Below are 20,909 nucleotides of genomic sequence, written 5' to 3'. Positions count from 1 at the left end.
CATTATCCTAAATGAAAACTAGTTGAGGATAGTTGTCGGCATTTTATCTTAGGTGTGTGAAAATATGGATTTATTTCATAAACTAATTGAAAATATTCTTATTCATTTTCTTATCTGAAAATATTCAATTGCTGAGGGTAAAATTGACTCACTGTCGATCCATTGATGGATGCAATTACTTATAGAGTCTAATCCCTTTCTGACCATAATGTCCACCATTGTTCTGTTGATGGAAAATGACTATTCTGCAAGTAATGGCTAATCCACTAAACTTAAGAACTGTTGAGGAAACAAACAACGTTTGCCATGTTGAGTGTGTATCGTTTGGCGTCTTCTTGTACACATAATAACGCAATATGGATGCATCTTATATATCCTTGAGACAAAAATCTTTCTTGAGGATCCAATTGTTCCAATGGTGTTTAGTTTCTCCATTTTGTCCAAGCCTGCATTAAGTCCACTAGTCAAATCTCGTTGTCTCTATCATCTCCACTCTCATACCATATACTCATTCCCTCCTAACCGTAAGATCATTTTTCTGTATTCCATTCTATCAAGGAAATGGTTAGAATGTATAGTGTTGCTGAAGGCCACTAGATAACAGATTATTTTTCAACATAACTAAACAGGATTCTTCTTTTACCGGGCAGGATCACATATCCCCTTCTCATGTACCTCCAATAGAAACATGACACCTATCCGGGATTTTCTCTTCTTTCTTGTTAAAATATTGTTTAACTATTTATTTTTCATTAGAGGGATAGGAAAAGATTATTGGTGATTTCAGTTCACGTTCTCAATGTACCAAGTTATTGCAGAAGATATATATCTCTTGCTAGATATAGTATCCATGGGTTGACAGTGATATATGGTACAATTTTGTCAGAAATGTTAGTAAGATTAAGAAAATGTATATGAGGGAAAAGAGTCGCCCAGCCTCGCCCACTTAATCCTTTTTGCTCATGTAAATTATTTTTGGACTTTTCTCAACAATGGAAAAGATTCGACAATCAGATCAACGAACAAAGCATAATGTATAACAAACAATGTGAAAATATCAAGTAACAACAACCCACTTCGTTCACTCGTTGCATTTGCAATTATGAAATGATCTTGGTGTCTATTAATTAAATCCTTATATCTTATAGAAGAGTACATGAAAAGATAAATCACTAGTACTTTTTACCAAACTTGATTTATGATGTTGATAGATTTACTCCTATGCAGATGTTGATCTTCTGTAACTTGTAAGATTGTCTCTTTCTCTTATTATTGCGTCAAAGAGGAATCAAAGTGTGCTTTCAAAATCATGTTTAACCTTCTTCTATAAGATTTTCCTCTCTCTTATTTGATACCTTACAAAAAGTGTCTGTGAAACATAGGTCAAATGTTACTTGTGCTCCTTGCCAGATTTCAATGCATAAAGACCCATTCAAGGTTCATATTATTGTGCTGTCCATCCAGCAGATGGTCAAAAGAAATGTGGAAAAAATATATGGATGAAATGGAAACTGTTATCCTAAAGAAATTGAGAAAATTCTGAACATCTCATCTCAGTTGTAAAAAATGAGTGGTTTAAACGACTAATATCTCTCACCGAAATATAGGAGAAATGTATCAACTCCATTGCAAACTACAATGCTAAAAATGGTTCAGGCTTTCAAGAAAATGTAACAAGCCAAGACAATCATAGGCGTATTTATATAATCAAAGAGCATAAAATAAGAAACATGCGTATTTATATATTGCACAAATCCAGACATTATAAATATTAAAAAATAAAAGCAAAAACATAGTCCTTAAATTAGAAAACTAGAAAGCATGTAATCTACATTCCACAAAAGCATGGTTCTTTTGCACCACCCTAGCTTATTTTCATATATCTTACACACAAAGAGTGTGAGCCTCCTTATTGCTACGAAAGTGAAAATACCATATCATCATCAGGAACACAACGCAAGCAAACCAAACCAACCATTGTCTTTGGATAACGTCAATGCTTCACCAAACAAGCCCACTTTAAATAGTTTGTTGTTGTTCAATCATATTTATTTATTTCAAGATTAAAAAAATGTTTAGCACGTAGCAACTTTTCCACCCTTTGTGCAATGTTATTCATAACAACACTTCTTGCTCCCTCTTCGTATAGTCTACCAATAACAGAGTGATAACTAGCAGCATTAGGTTTGACACTACCTTTTATCATCAAAGCAGCTGCACATTTAGCAGATTTCACCTCTTGTTCGGTAACGATTCTGTATCTAAGCAATTCCATTGCTTGTTTGAATTGACCCAGGATGCAATAACCATAGGTTAGATTTTGATATGTGGTATAATTAGGCTCGATGTTGTTAACGTGAATCATTTCAGAATATAAATCATAGGCTTGGTTTACAAGTCTATCTTTGCAGAGTCTGAATATGGAGTTATAACAGCACTTGAGAGTATCAGTAACATCACAGTCATCTTTTGGTTCCTTGTCAATCAGTAGTGCCTGTCTCAACATATTGATGGCTAATTGAGTTTCTCCTATCTCACATAATCCATTGATCAGAATAAGATAACTATCATGGTTCAACAGAAAACCGTTTTTAAGTATGATGTCATTGTAAAACAGCATTGCTTTGTCAGTCTGTCGTCTGCGACAAAAACCAACTAAAAGATGATTCAAAGTTTGTGTAGTAGGATTATCACCGGTGTCGATGATTTTATGGAATAAAGAGATATCTGAAGACATTTTACCTTGTCTAGAGTGACACTGGATGAGGATAGCCCAAGTATGACTGTCTGGTTTATGATGATCGTTGAATTCGGATGATTCTTCCAATTGTTTGAAAGGGAAAGAACAGTGGTGAATGCCTCCATTCTAGCCAGGCTAGAAAAAACAATGTTGTAAAAGTATATAGAAGCAAAACCATAGTCAAGCATGGTATTAAACGAACTAACAGCATCATTGTGAGTATTGCAAAAGTCACGAGGCAAATCGACAACATCGGGAGGATCAGATTTAGGAACTACTGTTGAGGTGGAAACAAAACGACTGAGAGGAGGAGAAAACTTGTTGTGTTGCTTGTTCCATCTGCTCGAATTATAAGTCGTTTTGGGTGAATGATATGGGCGCCAATGGTTAAGGGTTTTGGGTTACCTTGTGTGAGCGGAGAATTTGAATTTTTCGGTGAGTGAATGTTGGAGAAAAAAGGAATTCAAAGATTTTTGGTTCCTTGTTACCATCTAACAAAACATTACTATGTTTTAGATCACTGTGTTAATTTTAAGGCGTGAATCCTCATGGAGATAAAGAATTCCTCGAGCAATTCCTCCAATAATCTTGTGCCTTTTGTACCAATTTAATTGTCTTCTCTTCAAAGGATCTTCAAGGGAAGGTAAACGAATGAATTTAGCGAGTTTTCAATTTCAGATTCGAAGATACATCATCTTGCAAGAACATATGTCTATTTAACTTAAGAGTTGAACTGTAATTACAGTAAAAAGTACTAACCAAGTAAAAAGTAATCCAGACTCTTGTCCATGAAGACAAAATCCTTGTCATTTCACTAGATTTACGTGCTGAAGTCAAGCTATAACAAGAACCTCATTATTCAATTCTTTTGCACCTTGCTTGGAGCTTCCCAAAAGCCTCTTCATCTCATCCCAATTGGTATGTACACCCTGTAAAGTAAGATGAACCATTAGTTAATTCACTACTCATGCCAATCTTAAATATAAGCAAAAAGTCAAATGTATTTGATTCAAACGTTTTTAAATATACGTAAAAACGAAAACTGTGCTTGGTCCAATTTGGACTTGGCACATGAAGAGGCCAAAGATAGTGTTGTTGGTGTTGGATTCTGTAATGGTGTTGTATATGTGTGTTGTAGGTGTGGAAATGGAGGAAAGCCATGACAAAAGAGTTTTAAGGTTGGTATTGTATGTGTTGTTTGGTGAGTAATCATAATTAGTGTTGTTGCTTGAAGTTGAACAGTTACAGTAAGGTAGTGGTGGGTAATTTATATATGCAGAGAAACTGTGGTAATATGATTAAAGAATAATGTGAGGGTATGTTGAGAAATAAAAAGTAATCAAGACTCTTGTTTGGCACATACTCATAGATAAGTATCTTCTCATCTTCCAAATAATATCCTAGTAATCTCACTAGATGTCTATGTTGAAGCTTGGCTATAACAAGAACCTCATTTTTAACTCTGTTGCACCTTGCCGGAGCTTTTCGTAAGTCTCTTCGCAGCAATTTCTTGTCCATCCAAAAGAATTCCCTGAACAACATTTAAAAGAAGTCAATACGGAAAATGCGTATAATTGATATTATCATTTAATGTAGTGCTACTAGTTGATATATTTACCTTGTAGACTTCTCCAAATCCACCTTTGCCTTTCCTATTTTCTGCAGTAAATCTGTTTGTTGCTGCTTGGATATTGGCTAGTTCAAATTGCAAGGACTCCAAAGAGGTCGTATCATTCCCAACTACAACAACAATTTTGAATTCTATAAGTTACATGGTTAAAGGAAATGCTTCCTTTTGTTTGCAAATAGAAGTATATTTTTCTACATTACAGCTTTATTTGAGAATATCATGCTCATTCTTTCTTTCTTTTCTATATAGAATGCAATTGTTTCCCAAAAGTAGAAGCACCGGTGAAACAACAATCGGAACAATGATAAAAAAAATTGTAAGCTTCTTCGGTTTTCGTTTCCCTGCATCAATATCAGTACCTTGTGTCATATTCAGTTTCCTTTAAGAAAAATGAGAAAATGATTATATAGCTAAAAAAACAAATATTTCTTAAACTGGTTAGAATTTTATCTTTTGAGCTATTTCTCTTAATTAATGAAAAGAAGAAAAAATGAAAACAGAATGTAGGGGTCTCTAATATGCATTGTGAATATAGACAATTTCCAACAACAAATTATTATATTAGCTTATTGTATGTTCAGGAAAGCTAATAAACAAAATGAGCTTAGAGAAGTTTTGGTTGTAAAGCCGATTTTGCTTAAATATTATGCTTGTTCAAATGTGCTAATAAATTCCATTTGAAAAGCCATAATTATATGTGCTTTACCTAACTGATTCCTGTATGCAACTCCACAGTACTTAGTTGTTGTTGCTGCATTTGATTTAGGATGGAAATCTCCTGATATGTGATCTTCTCCTAATAAACATCTATGATGGATTGAAAGTATTTTGTTTTCTTCTTTTCCTCGTTTTTCTATATTCCATTCTATCAAGGAAGTGGTTAGAATGTATAGTGTTAAAATATTGATTAACTATTTATTTTTCATTTGAGGGATAAGAAAAGATTATTGGTCAATGGTTATGCAAAGCCTGGTGATATGCCAAGGTGCTAAGAGGAACAGTTGCAGTAGGTAGTTGCGGTTGCTGGATCGTTGTCCACGAAGCAAGTGGATAGGAAAATGGATAAAATTCGAATCTGAGGCCGCAACTAGGAAAGTAAACTCTGCCTCCAATTTTTCCTCTACAACAAGATGTTGAAATGGCATTACTTAGACACCAACTACAGTTATCTGAAGAAAGATATTGAACGCAATATACCATTGCATACAGCTTTTGGTTATCTACGATGTTAACTGATTTATAAGCATACTTCATGGATCCATTAGGAACATTTGATGTTAAATTTCTGATATCATTCATATTATTCCAAAGTAAATTGTTGAATCGACCAACTTGCGGCCCCTCATAGTCCTGTTCGTTCATGAAGCTGAGTTAGGATTCTGTTCTACTGTGGAAAAGAAATGACGATTGGAATAACGAACCATGCAATAAGGATCTTAGTCAGCAATGTATACAGTGAGGATTTTCAACTCATTCCTATCTCGTCTTGCCCTGCCATGCCCTGTTTTAGACAAGTTAATGGTGGGGGTAGAGCAAAGCGGGACAGGCTGACGAGTTTTGTCACCTATGAATTTCATGTATCCTAATTGCTTTATAAACTTCATGTTTGTATTGGTGTCGCCCTCTCATGTTTTTACAACTTGATAGCGGTTCTTTTGGGTTCTACATTTGGTGAGTCGTCATAAGATCATAGAACCTATCTGTTTGAGTTTGAAAGCTACGAAAACTCGTTGGCATATTCTGGTTGGATGTGTTGTATAATTCAACTACCAAGTAGTTAGAAGTAGAGTTAGTTAGTAACTAACTAGTTTGTTGTGAATTAGTTTGCTTACTTGTTATTCAAGTAAGAGATCAAGTAAAATACTTATGCAAACGTACCATAAAAACTACTCAATTCATAATCAATAAAACACAAATTACACACACTCTCTTTTCTTCTCTCAATTTGGTATATTTTCTCTCTTTCTTAGAGTGCAAGAATACTCTTGGCAGAGTTGGTTTGTAACGTGGGGGTTTGTGGCCTATTACGAAGCCTATGATATTAGAGGTGCAAAATTTGCAGGAGCTGTTTTTATTTTTTTGAAGCCTATGCTAGCTCTCATGCTTTTCATGGTATTCTCTTGTGCATTACCTCTTTTGATGTAAATGAAATGACATAATTTTACTTGTGTAAAAGAAAAGACTCAGGGAGGTTAAAGACTTTTTTGAATACCATATGGCAGTTAAAGATAGTTATGATACCAAAATAACAAATGATAAGTACATAAATAAATTCTTACAATTTTTTCCATTTATCACAAACTTAGTAAATTCCAATGTGTGAAAATCATGAAGATAATTACATAACAGGGAAGAACAACACAACTATAAATCTGAACAAGAACAACAATGCATTAGTTGGAGATAAAAAAATAAAAATAAAACCGTGACTAATAAAAAGTTGGATGGTAAGGAAAAAAGTTTCGATAGATAAAGAAAAGGAAATTAATCAATTACAAAGACAAATTAGTGAAATTTCAAGCTCTTTTGTGTGTGACATGGAAACACACAACAGTCTCCTTAAGCGAAGTCAACCGTGCACCTCTTATCTTTGTAAATAGATAAGAGGGTGCCATTAGATCCCACACCCGCATCACAGGTTGCGTGCATCCTGTGGCGCTGGCTTTCCCATGAGGATATCTTAAATTTAATCACAGTAGTCAATTCCAAAATAAACATCACCGTACCATCAGCCCCATCATTCTGGATTTCTGACCAACCTTGACTATTAACGGTCAATGTGGCCCCATTGAAAACACCGTTCACTTTTGTGGTGTTTTTTGGCCCTTGATAAGATGGAAAAGGTATATGCATCGACCCGATTACATTATTTCTGTAATAAAGTGACCCTTCCATAGCTTCGTAGTAAACTCCGATATTCTGGTTGGAATTTCGGGCGTCTACTTTGTAGGCTATTTGGGCATTTCCGAACCCAGTTTGTTGTGCCAGACCCGTTAAGGTGAATTCACGCATAAAAAACCTAGGCCGATGTGGACGGAGGCTGAGCCAAACGATGAAGGTGATGAGTCCAATGATTGCAAGAAGGCTCAAGAAAACAGTGCATACCATTTTTGTAGCACGGGTTGTGAGGCTATCTTGAACCCGTTGGAGGTAGTATTTGGTGGAATGATGGCGCTTTATGGGCTTCGGTGTTGGGTGTGGTCCCGGGCGTGAACCTGGGACATGGTGAACGGGTATGTGGTCGTTTCCGTACATTTATTGTTTTTGTTTTTGTGGGTGATATTGGGAGATGAAAGAATGATGGAGTTTGCAAAATGAGCTATGTATATGTGGTTGTGGTTTTGAAGTGAAATTGAATAGAGGAAATAAAATATATATATATGAAGGAAATGAAGTTTGAACTTTGAGTATGTGCATGGAAGAAGGAAAGAATAAAGCTTTATGTGTTGCAGTAGCATGATATATGTCTCCGTTGCTAAGGAAAAACACATTCTTTTACTCTGTTATGCCTTTTCCGTCACGTTTGAATCTTTGAGGAAAGTATAACTTATACTTCAATCGTTTGCTGTAATAACATTGCTATATGGATGATTATTGTATATGGAAAAAGGAATTTTGTCGTGAGAATTTCTATCGTGCATCTGTCAAATCAATATGTTTAGGTATAAGAGTTATTATACAAAAATAAAAAAATTAATATCATTTGAAAAATCGTAATAATAACCAAATATTATCTAATACAAAATATAGACAATGGAGAAAATTTATTTTAACAACTAATTACTTTCATTTGTCATTCAAAAGAATTTAAGAAAAAAAATATTAGCATAATTAGACAGTGAAATGTTCTTTTTAAATGTTTATTTTCAAGTACAAGGGCTTACAAATAGTTATTTGGTTCACAAAATTATCATTAATTTATTACTTAAGAAAGCAATTGTATCAAAACGATAAAACCCATTAATTTGTCGATGTATGGTACAAACTCATCTTTATTAGTATATATTTTCACCCATTTTTCTCTCTCTTCTTTCTTTTTTATTTATAAGAAATCAACTGATAAGGATCCAAAGGTTATATCCTTTTAGATATTATTAAAGGGTTTTTTTTTTTTTTTTTGAGAAGGGTTTTTGAAACAAGCCCTGCATCCAGAAAGAGATAGGTTTGATGTTTCATCTTTAGCCAAGCTTTATAATTTATTGAGGTGATCTTTAGCTAAGCTTAAAAGTGTCAGAAAGGATTATGATCTTGCAGTTAATTTATAATTAAATAGTGATGGGTTGTTATATATTCCGCCGGGAATAAGTTATGAAGGTTTCGTATAGTGTTACATAAAGCATATATTCTAGTTGAGAAGGTCAAGGCATCTACATATTTAGGGGACTTCGTGCATATACCTATATATGCTGTATAATTTTATTTTTTATGAAAGATGTATAAATTATTATTGGTTGTCATGTGTATATATTTCTTCACTTTTTTTATTACTTCCTGGGTCCTAAATTATATGACTTTTTTTTATCGTTTCGCACAAATTAAGAAGTATATGAAAAATATATATTATGTATTGTTTTATAAAATTGTCCTTAATAAATGATATGAGAAAGATAAATTAAAGAATTGAAAGAAGTAATAGTAGTAAATAGTTAAGAGTATAATATAAAAAAAGAGTATAATATGAAGAAAAAAATCTTTAGTGTTTCATTGGTATTCTAAAATGACTTTTAACTTTGGACAATTTTTTTTCTAAAACAACTTATAATTTGGGATGGATGAAATATATAATAACAAACATATATTTTAAGTAAAAAAATAACATAATTTGATTTTTTTTCTTAAGGAATAATTTATTTTTATTTTGTTATTGGTTTAGTAGTCAACACATATTCACATAAACACACGTGAAGATTAAGAAATATGGTGACCGGGGTTTAAATCCAAAATTCTACATAAACCTGAAATTCCACTTGAAATATTTTTACGAACAAATTTCTTCACATTTCAATCATTGACAACCACTCAAGCCATTTTAGCATGCAATCGACATTATATGATTCGTTGTATTTTTTTTCCTATCAGGAAAGACCCTAGGCAGTGGCGGAGTCAGAAAAAAATGTCAGGGTGAGCCACTAAAATTAACTATTGAAAAATTGTTTAAAGTCTCGCAAATTAGACCTATAATTGAATTATTTAAATTTTTCGGGTGGACCACTACACCAATTTGCGGGAATTTGGATCAACCGAAACCTAAAACCGACATAAAATTGTATAAAATCTCGCAAAATAGACCTATAATTGAATTATTTAAATTTTCGGATGGACCACTACACCACTTTGCAGAAATTTGGATCAACCAAAACATAAAACCGACACAAAATTGCATAAAATATCGCAAAATAGACCTATAATCGTTGATTTTTTTATTTTTCCGGGTGGGCCGTGGCCCACCCAAACCTATGAAGGGCTCCGCCACTGACCCTAGGCATAGGCTAGGGTGCAACGGTCTAGGGCTCTTGCCGATAATGGACCAAAAAAAAAAGAAAAATTATGCTGGAAGATGTATATAGAAATATTTAGTTTACATGGGATATATATAGTAAAGTTTATCCAAAGGTCTCAAATATTGAGATGATGGAGGGTAGGGCTGAAACATATTAATATTTTTGTCCTTTTTGCTCGATTTTCTATATACACCACTGTTTAGCACAAAGATTTCTATATACACTTTCATCAACATAATCATTCCTAAAAAATTACTACCAAAACCATAATCTCAAAAAATCCTAAATAAATCAATTATTTTTTATTTTTTATTTCTTCAGACTTCTAAAATTAAAGTCCACGACTTAAATTAACACCATCATCATCTAACTCACAATTATCTTTAAATCCAGAAAATAAAAAATCAAAACTCAAATTCATTTTTTAATAAATTTCATCCATGAATATTGTCTCCTACATCCATTTTAATACTCCGACCACCACCTCCAAAATTTTGACCACCACCAAGCTTTAACACTTTCTGAAATTTAATGATTCTTGATTCTTGAATCCTTAATTTGACATTTTCCCCAAAATTGAATGATTCATATTCATCTTTATTATTCAAAATTTTCATAAACCAATTCATAATTGATGGTTCTACAATTAGTTTCATCTTAACCTCACACAAACCCTTTTTATGATTATCAATTAATTTTTATTGATTTTCATCTGACAGAGAAACATGGAGGTTATGGGTTTTTGAGATCTTCACTACCCAGTGACCCATTCAAGCCACCTATGTTACAACAATTCGACGTCCATCAATCTCCATCAACAAAATCGTTTTTTTTTTTCTTTTCAAAATCAACACTGAAACACATCTTCTTCCGACAACTAGTAGATTATTTGTTTATATCAGCACTCCAACAATATCCTTCTTCTAGCAAATCTGAGTTCTCTTTGAGCTTTTTGAATTTGACTGTGTTAGGCATATCCGTAAAAGGACCACCATCTTTGTAAATTAAAAATGGGTTCTTCATCTATTGAAAAATGGGTCATTTAATTTTACAAAAAAATAGTTTTTTTGGCTTCCTCTCTATTTCATCCTCTTGATGGCATGTGCTACTTTAACACCAGAATAACAATTTTCCAGCAAGTCATGTGCCATCATAGCCTCTACTATGGAAAGGACCTGTTGCCTAATTTGGATGCCTTGGGAAGACGAAGGCGAGATCTAGAAGATTTAAAAGGATCTGTTATGAAAAGGTTGATGTTGTTGCTAATTGTGATGAAGAAATTTCATGGGTTTTATATGAACAACGCTTGAAGATGATGAAGTTAACAGGGAAGGAGAAGAAGAGAAGGAACAAAATTAGATAGGGATGGTTTACTGTGATATATTATAGACCTGCAATTAAACAGTTATTATAATCATATTAAAATATTATACATCAAAAAATTAACGGAGATGACCAAAACAGTAAACGGCAGAATATTTAAAGGATCAAATTGAAACACTTTATAGTTAGGGGACCAAAGTGAAAATCGAAAATAAGGTAAGGGACCAAATGATGTATTAAGCCTATTGAAAAGTAGGGTTAAATATGTTTTTAGTCCCTATAAATATGTCAACTTTTCGTTTTAGTCCCTCAAAAAATTTCCTTCAACTTTTAGTCCCTATAAAATTTTCAATCTTCACTTTTGGTCCCTCTTTTAAAGTAAACTCATACATAGAATTCATATTTTGTAATTAAAGTTTTCAGAAAAATTCAAAATATTATAAGAATCACTCCAAAAAAAATTTAGAATTTTTTTACAAAACATGAATTTTTATATTTTTAACGGTTAAAAATTCATATTTAATTTGTGTTTTGTTAAAAAAAAATATTTTTTTTCTAGAATATTTTACACATTTCTGCACAATTTCATTAAAAAATACAAAAATTAAATTAAAAATAGGGACCAAAAGTAGTGATTGAAAATCTAATAGGGACTAAAAGTTGAAGGAAAAATTTAGAAGGACTAAAACGAAAAGTTCACATATTTACAGGGACCAAAAACATATTTAATCCTAAAAAGTATTGGTGATATTTATTATCAAAAAAATTGGGATAATTTTATAACAAAACAAATTATATTTTAGTTAAAAATGTGCTTACTAGAGAAATTAATCTTAATATTGTCTTTCAAAGTTTCAAAAAATTAAATTATATCAATATAGTAATGTCAACTTTCTTGAATTGATCGAAATGATTGCAAAAATTTCAATCAATATAGTTAAAATTTCTTAGGTGCTAAAGTTCAGTCTCTATTTTTCAATACAGTAATGTGAACTTTCTAAAATGCAAAAATATCAGTCTTTATTTTTCAGGTGCTAAAATTTCAATTTACTTTACAGGTCTTATTGTTCTCTACTTCTCTCGTATTTTATTTTATTTTGGTGTTTATAGAGTATTTGATTTATTTTCAATGTTGCCAAAAAAAATTTTCTATTTGTATGTTTACTTGATTCTTCACCAAATTTGTAGCATATTGTTGTAATGTAGTCTGGACATAAATTGGTTCCTTAATGATATGCGATAAAAAAAAAAAAAAATTATTATTACAACTTGTCCTATAGTTTGTATTCATGGAAGAGATGTTGTATACGGTTTCCAATTTAATGTCTCAAACACTTTAAGTAGTATTGTCTACAACTCTATAAATCAACACATATCTTTTTAGTAATTTTTTGATTTTTTTTTTTTTTTTGTCGTCAACTTAAAAGAAATGATAAGTAACATGCACACGCCATCAAACGACAACACATACGTTCGAACCCCATAACCGAAGACTCCATATCATTAAAATTGGCAATGCAAAACGTTTATGAATATCACTCATCTCATATGTACACCAAACTACGTAATTATTCCAATCTAGACCTCCAAAAAGGAGCATGCATCTTGTAAACATAGATAATATCAATCAATTATTACAAGTCTTTCTTAAATTACACAGTTTAATACATTCACTCACATCTTTAGAATCCTTCTCACTTGGATGTGAATTCGATTATTTCATGTGTCTCATTTGCCGAGAAGTAAGCCATGAGCAATGGCCGTTCATTTTGCTTGAATGCTAACCTGGGCGTAGGTTCTAGTCCCTACAAAATCTTTTTTGTGAATAAAAATATAAAAACGAATACAGCAAGAAGAGACACAAGGACTTGAACTGAACTTATATTCCAAAATTGTTCAGTTTTCGTTGCGACGTATACAAATCTTATAACATTGTACGCTTAAAAAAGTATATATAAACTATATGAGAGGTGTCATGGCACCCATGGGCTCCTTTGAAGATCTTCCTCTAGTTCCGAGCCTTAAAACACAAGAAACACATGAAAGCAATGAGATAGAATGATTAGCATGATTCTTAAATTGGTTATCCCTGTAACGAACAAGTTCGATCTTTGGGTCAGCACAATTCAGATTATATAATCCGAACTTATTTTTTTCATGATTTTTTTGGCACAATGAGAATATATAGGGGTGTTCGGAGTCAGAAAAAAAAAACTTCAAATTTTATAATCTGAATGCCCTATATACATGCTTCAAAGTAGAGTACATAGGGGGTGTTCAGATTATCAAATACAAAGTAACAATTTTCCATATTATAGAATATGAATTGGTGAACCCGTTTAGGTTGGCCTAGTGGCGTTGACTTGGGATCGTGGACTGTCCTTCTCTCAAGGTCTCAAGTTGAATTCTTCTTAGTGTCAATTTTGGTGGACTAAGTCCATACAAAATTATGTTATGGCTTTAGGTGTCGTCCCCGCAGGTGGACAGTGGAATTGTACTTCTTTGATTAATTGGTCTTTGGGTCAGATACTAAACAGAAATAGTTAAAAGCATTTTTCACACAAAAAATATAAAGAAAACCCTCATTTCAGATTTATAATTCGAAAACCTGAGGACATTTTTGATGAGTGTGTGAGAAAAATGTAGGGTAGAAAAAGAAATTCTTTAGACTAAATTAAGTTGTTTTCGTTGAGACCTAAACCAAGTGTTTTAGGAGCTCAAGCCTTGAACCGAGTTGCTTGCTATATTGATGTTAAAAAAATTAAGGTGGGCCATTATGCATCACATTTTTTAAGATAGAATTGAAGTACAATAAAAAAGCAAAACAATTTATATGACTCAAGTTCGAACTTCAAATACTCTATTTATTTACTTTAAAAATGTGAGTTTTTAGTTATTAGACAACTTAACATAAAAAAATGAGTCACATGTTTAAAAACTATGATTCGGATAATACTTAGGTGAAATTGCGGTTGGTGACATTGGTGACATTGATCAACCACAATATCGCAAGTGTACATAATACAAAAATATCTTATGAAAGAGAAAAAAAAAAGTCACTTGTAACATTGTGGTTGGACAATGTCACCTATATCACCTAAGTGCTATCCCTATGATTCATCACATAAACTCGCTATAAAGTGGTCCATTTAGCCTCTGAAATATTCTACACGCCACTTTAATTGCACAATTTAGGAGAGAAAAATTGACTAAACAATTTAGAAAATTTAGAAAGCTACCTTTCTTTTTCTTGGCCAACAAAATTAGCACTTATCTGTGTTGATCCTTCCCATTGGCATTTAGTACTCTAATAATACTACCGTATATATATGTAGACATTTGTTGGTGGGGTGGTGAGTATGTCAATTATATATTAGTGAAATTAAAATAAGCAATGGACGATGGTATCATTGCCCCCACTAAACTTATTCTCTTCCAAGCTTTATACATGTAATCCTAGCAAATTGTAGTTTGTACATGATCGGAAAACAAGGAAATTTTATACAATTTATTTAATTATATATCTTCTCCTTTAACTTTCATTTTCAACCATTTTTTTCTCTTTTAATTTGTTTCTTTAATATTGAAAATGATCTGTTAATTTTATTCAAAAAAACTTTTTACATACCCAAATTTCTCTCTTAATTGTATAATTTTTATTGGGTCGTCATTTTTTAACTGAAAAAAGAAAAAATGGGATTTATTAATTACAGTTTGTATATTATTTTTTTCCTTAAAAAAATGTTGTGGCAGGCAAATGGGAATATGAATGTGACCACATACATGAATAACTTTTTAGCTGGGACTTGGACCGACCAAATTATGTAGAGCAATATCGTTTGTAGTATAACCGACCTTATCGTTCACGAAATAACATAAGGGAAATGCTATTTCAGCATTAACAACGACAACTAAATGAAAATTCTATTGTTGTATGGGAGCTCACATGATGGAAAGCTAATGCAAAATAATAAAATGTAAATAAGGATTATTGTGTGGATATAAAGTGGAATACAAGCACTAAGACTAGTGATTAATTATAAACCATTTTCATAGAACACAACCATAGAAGTTTCCTTTCGGTACTAATGGGGTGTTGAGTTTTTTTTTTTTGGTAGTGTAGACATATTTTTTTTGGTAGTGAATGGGGTGTTGAGTCTAACATAATGAATCAGCAGGCTGTAAATGATGTTCACCGTTAGTGATGTTCACAATTAGTATTTGATTATATGATATCCAAATGAAAAAATATATATATGAATTTAATTTTTATCTTTATTTTTTTAAGTAGTTTAGTAGTTAATATTTTATCTTTAAAATGAATAAGTGTAAGTTTGGTTTTGAGTTGATAAGAAATGATTTTAAAAGAATTGATTATGACTAAATATTTGTTTAAAATTAAATGGTTTGTATATGAATACATTCATGTAGAATTAAGTTGAACTATAAATGTGTTGTGAAAACTAATTCTAAAATAAAAAACTACAAATTATAGTTTCAAATAGAATCAATTTTTAAAGCAAAATCATCTCTACTTGAAAGCGAACAAACATGTCATGGTGTGTGTTTGGTTTCCCATTTGCAACAATCAAAATCACATTTACACGTTTTTCAATGTGTTTTTTTTCCGTGATTTTCAAAAGTTTCAAATATTAGCTTCTATACTAACATGGTTTTTTGTTGTGATTTTCGTCAAACTTCGATTTACAAACTCAGTATCATACTTGAATCAATACACATTCAGAATCAATTTTGACTATGTATAAGTGGAACCAAACATTCACTAAGTGATAATATGAGAGTTCGAACATCAACCTTTACGTGTATGATACAATGTCTCTGTCAATTGAGTGAGTTTTGATTAAAACACATAATTTATCTGGTTGGACACAACCCACCACCATACATTTTATGTGGTGATTTTTACCTTAAAAATCGACTTGGCTCAATTACGGACACGAAAAACATTTTTTTTAGGGATACGGACACGGAAAACTTGAAGTGTATATTTTTCATCACGTGCGCCCTAACTGAATCTCCTCTTCACCATTACCATTCGAAGTTGTGCCATATCTTCTCGAACGATAATTTGTAGATTGAAATATACTATAACCAAACATCTCTAATATTGTACTTATTTGGACGTAGTTGTCACGTAGGTGTCAATTCTCTACTTTGTGGTATAGCATGTATGTCCATATATTTTTTTTTGTGAATAAATATTTGATATTTTTTTAGGGGGCTTCTACGGTGCAGTTAGGAAACTGACTTTTTTGAAAAAGTTATTTTGTTTAACCAATAGTATAACTGTTGAGGCCATGTCAACTAGTGTCCTGCTAGTAGACCACTCTAAGAGTAAACTTTACCTTATTACAAATCAGTCATCATACAAAATATTAAGAGGAATTTAAATCTTAGTGCACAAATGAGAATCTATGTGTTGAAAGCGAAAAACAGTATGGAGGAAGATTTGATGATTTTTTAGAATTTTCATTATTCTGTTTGTTTTCAGAGGATATTGAAGAACATTAGTTTATAAAGATTTAATTTTTAAGATTTTCAAGAAAAGGGGGTTTTGTTAATTGAAGGATTGAAACCTTGTAAAAATCGATTTAACTTTACCAGTAAAATCATTCTCATGACTTTACCATAGAATTTTTCATTTTTTCATCCAAAAAAATTGATATATTTTTGGTAACGAGCAGTATTTTGTCATCAGTTAAATCGAATACGCACGCATCATTTGCTTAACTTATTAAAAAACTAATTTGAAGTTATTAATACTCAATTTTGATTAGTTTATATATAATGAGAACGACCGTATACTAATTTTGTTTCATGACCTCACGTGATGGAAAAGCTAACAAAATGTGACTAAGGATTATTGTGTGGATATTGAGCGGAAAACAAGCACTAAGACAGTAAGATTAGTGCATACGTACTAATTAATTATGAACCATATATATGTTCATAAAACACAACCATAGAAGTTCCTTTCGGTACCAATGGAGTGTTTAGTCTTTAACATATAGGAAGAAGAAAAAAATAATTAAGTGTTTTCTAGAAACAAACAATGTTATTTCTTGTTACGTCTAGATCTGCCCCTCCTAACATAGTGAATTAGTAGGGTGTAAATGTCCACAATTAGTATCGGATTATCTTATATCCAAATGAAAAAACAAAAAAAAATTGTGAATTTAGTTTTTATCTATATTTTGTTCAAGTGATTAAAATTTCATATTTAAAATGAATAAATGTAAATTTGGTTCTCAGTTGACAAAAATTAATTTTGTAAAATTGATTCCGACTAAAAATAAGTTTAAGAATATATGATTTGTGTTTAGATGCATTCTTATAAAAATGAGTTGAACTATAAATGTATATGTAAAAACTAATTCTAGAATAAAAAAACTACAAAGCATAGCTTCAAATAGAATCAATTCAACTTAAAAACAAACAAACATTAGAATCAATACAATAAGAGTAAATTACACTCCCCTCCCCTTAAAGATGTTTGAATTACACTTCCCTCCCCCTCTTATGTTAAAATGTTAAAATATACACTTCCCTCCATTGAAAAGAAAAACTATATTCCTCTCCCTTGTACGATGCTTGAATTACAATCTCATCCCTTAATAATCAAATATGTACTACTCTTTAATATATTTTAATTTAAATAAATATTTTTATATTATATACTAATTTTGAACCACCAATTAAGAAAAATAAATTTATTTCTTTATAATTTAAACGTCAATGATGATTAAATTTAAATATTTTTCTATTAATTTTATATTTTAGAGTATAAAATTAACTTTTAAATAGCCATATTTTATTGTCTTTAGTACTTTTTCATATTTTTTTAATTTTATTTTGGGTTGTTTCATATTTTAAATCAGGGTTTAAAACTATATGTTAATGAAATTGTGAATAAAAAATAGCGAAAAATATGTATTCAAATTTTGATTATATTAAAATAGACCCGCAATATTATTTTTTTTCTGAAGTGTGTTAGATTATTATTTTTTTGCTAGATTATTAGAAATAAAAAAATTATTGAGGGATTAAAGTGTAGATTTTAACATAAGAGGGGAGAGGAATGTAATTCAAACTTCTCTTAAGGGAGATGAGTGAAATATTTTCTAATATATTTTGAATAAGAGGGGAGGGGAATGTATATTTTAACATAAGAGGGGAGGAGAGTGTAACTCAAACATTTTAGAAGGAAGGGGAGTGTAATTTACTCATACAATAATCTATCTATGTCTGTTTATGTATGCATGTATCTATCTATCTATTTGTGTGTGGATTAAGAGCGGTGTCTATACTTACGAGGATATGCTTTTTAGTTTTTTTAGTTGAGATCCTACAATAAATTTTTAAGGAAGTGTTTGAATGAAAAGTTTTGAGAAAAGGAGAGAAATTACTTTTCATTTTAAATTACAACCGGTATAAAATATTTTTTAAAATTAATTAAGTGTAATTGAAATACTATATAATCAATTATTATGTTGTTAGTCAATTTTAAAAAATTATCAAATATATTTTAAAATATAAACTCAACCCTCCAAAAATTCTCTCATCCAAAACCTTCAAATATCCCCTCCCAAAGAGACCATAAAAGAATTTCTATAGTTTTGTGTGTATAAAGCTATATAAATTTCCCTAAAACAAAAGCTATATAAATTAATGTTTAATCCATATGTCATATATTAGAAAACTTGTGACTTTACACATAAAAGTACAATAGTTTGAGAATGGAGGATCTACTGTTTTTTTAGATAATGGCCTATACTTTTTAGCAAAAAGGGGAAGCATACATATGAATACGATGAAACCAGTGATATATGTGTTCGATCGAGTTCAAGATAGAAAATAGCGAATGTGTGCACTAGCTAGCATTGAGTCATCAGTCAATGACATCCAACGCACTAACGCATATTTTTTCTGTTCATAAGAAGAAGATAAAACTCTTATATTTTTGTTTTTGTACAACGCACAACTCATATATAACAGCACGTGCCTTACTATTAAATCACACAGATTCTGCTTTTTCACTGTAAGCACCGAAATGAAATCCCTTAAAAAAAGATCTGTAAGCACTTACTATGTGAATCTTTAATTAAGTACAGATAAAATTTATCGGGAAAAAAAAAAGTACAGATAGAAAGCGGAGAGAAATAAATAAGCAAACTTATGGGAGTATTAATAAACAATTTTTTATGTCTTAGACTAATCAGTGCAATTCTTGAATCATCAAGGGTGTGATGATATATTAATTAATTATATGACTAATCATTTATTATGAACTATCATTACGTTCTTTCAGAAAAGGAAAAAAAAAACTATCATTACGTTCAACAATTGCAGTGATTTAGATTTTACTCTTTGTAAGTTTTTTTTTAATTTAGTCCATGTAAATTCAAAATATGTTTACTTCATACGCAGTTTTATTATAATTCTATAACATGACGAATCAATATTTAAATTTTAATTTTGAGAGAGATGTTTAAAGTTATTTGAATACGATCAACTCCCGTGAAAAAATCTAAGAGGAAAGAAAAACCAAAATATTTACCTCAAAATACTATAAAATATTATTTTTATCGTAATTTATCTTGATATGATGATGGTGATAAATTAAAAGTAGGAATCTCAACCACAATTCATAACTCAATTAACAAAAATATCTAAAAATTTAGATTGAATATCGTGATTGGAATTCGAACTTCAACAACTTGATTTATATGTGTGAGTTTCAATCGTCATTTATCATTTTGGTGGTACAAAATTGGAATTACACACATAATTTAGATTGATTTTTATTGTTTTTGACAAAAATAAAAGATATTCATTTTTCAAATTGTACATCGATACAATACAAATCCAAATTCGCTAAAAACAAAAAGGATGAATATGTGAACAAACTCACAACATCTATGTTAATAGCATAAAATGGCAAAGTATCTATGCCTACAAATATGACTATATTCAAGTCTCCAGAATACTCATGTTTCCGGATCTGCAACGTTGACGACGTCAAAGTCATTGATTGGATCTGCACTTGCTCAAAGCTAATCTTTCAACCTAAATCAATTAAACACAGCACTGAGACGGGAAATAAAAAACACACCGCACAAGGCCGAAAAATCAAAACAAAGAGTCGTGCAGAGACGACGAAATCACAAAAACAAACGAAAAAACAACTTAGAGGTGTGATTTTTAGGTCAAAATTGGCTCTAAATCACCCCTCTGACAAAAAGAAGAAGAAGAAGAAAGTGAGACAGATAGGGTTTGAGAAGGAGAAGAGAGAGAAAGAGATTGATCATTATTCGGATTGATTTGGATTCATTATAAACCCATTCTCTCGGTACCTTAATCAAAAAGAAAATGTTATTTCTCTAGAAAAATAGCATCAAGAATTTTTCAAGAAACAGCTGGCAAGTTTTAATTGCATGATTTATATGTTCATTTCCTATTTTTTAGTCACACCTCCTTAAATTGTGGCAAATAGTGCATTGTAATTTGCTGCTCTTTATTCTTGAAATTTTTTTAATGTTATTTTTATAGAGATATTGCATTGCTCCAATCAAAAACATGATTTTGTATAAGGAAGAGAAAAAAAAGGAACTAAAGCAATGATTCATACCATCTAATTTTGTGTTAAAAAAACAAAACAGACCATCTAATTTATTTTTTATTTTTTTGGTAGTAC

General features: G+C 31.1%; 1 protein-coding gene across 1 annotated transcript; it reads right to left on the bottom strand.

The window, feature by feature from the left end:
- Positions 1-6,810: 6,810 nt before the first annotated feature.
- On the bottom strand, positions 6,811-7,785 carry LOC25485255 (NDR1/HIN1-like protein 26). Its single transcript, XM_013614441.3, has one exon. The coding sequence runs from the start codon at positions 7,623-7,625 to the stop codon at positions 6,930-6,932; it is 696 nt and encodes a 231-aa protein (XP_013469895.1). The 5' UTR covers positions 7,626-7,785; the 3' UTR covers positions 6,811-6,929.
- Positions 7,786-20,909: the final 13,124 nt, after the last annotated feature.

This window comes from Medicago truncatula, chromosome 1, assembly GCF_003473485.1.
Source record: "Medicago truncatula cultivar Jemalong A17 chromosome 1, MtrunA17r5.0-ANR, whole genome shotgun sequence".
Taxonomy (NCBI): domain Eukaryota; kingdom Viridiplantae; phylum Streptophyta; class Magnoliopsida; order Fabales; family Fabaceae; genus Medicago; species Medicago truncatula.
This window is presented reverse-complemented; position numbering and strand designations above follow the sequence as displayed.

Excerpts from the sequence above, each read along its gene's own strand:
- LOC25485255 (XM_013614441.3), bottom strand. The coding sequence starts at position 7,625 with ATGTACGGAAACGACCACATACCCGTTCACCATGTCCCAGGTTCACGC.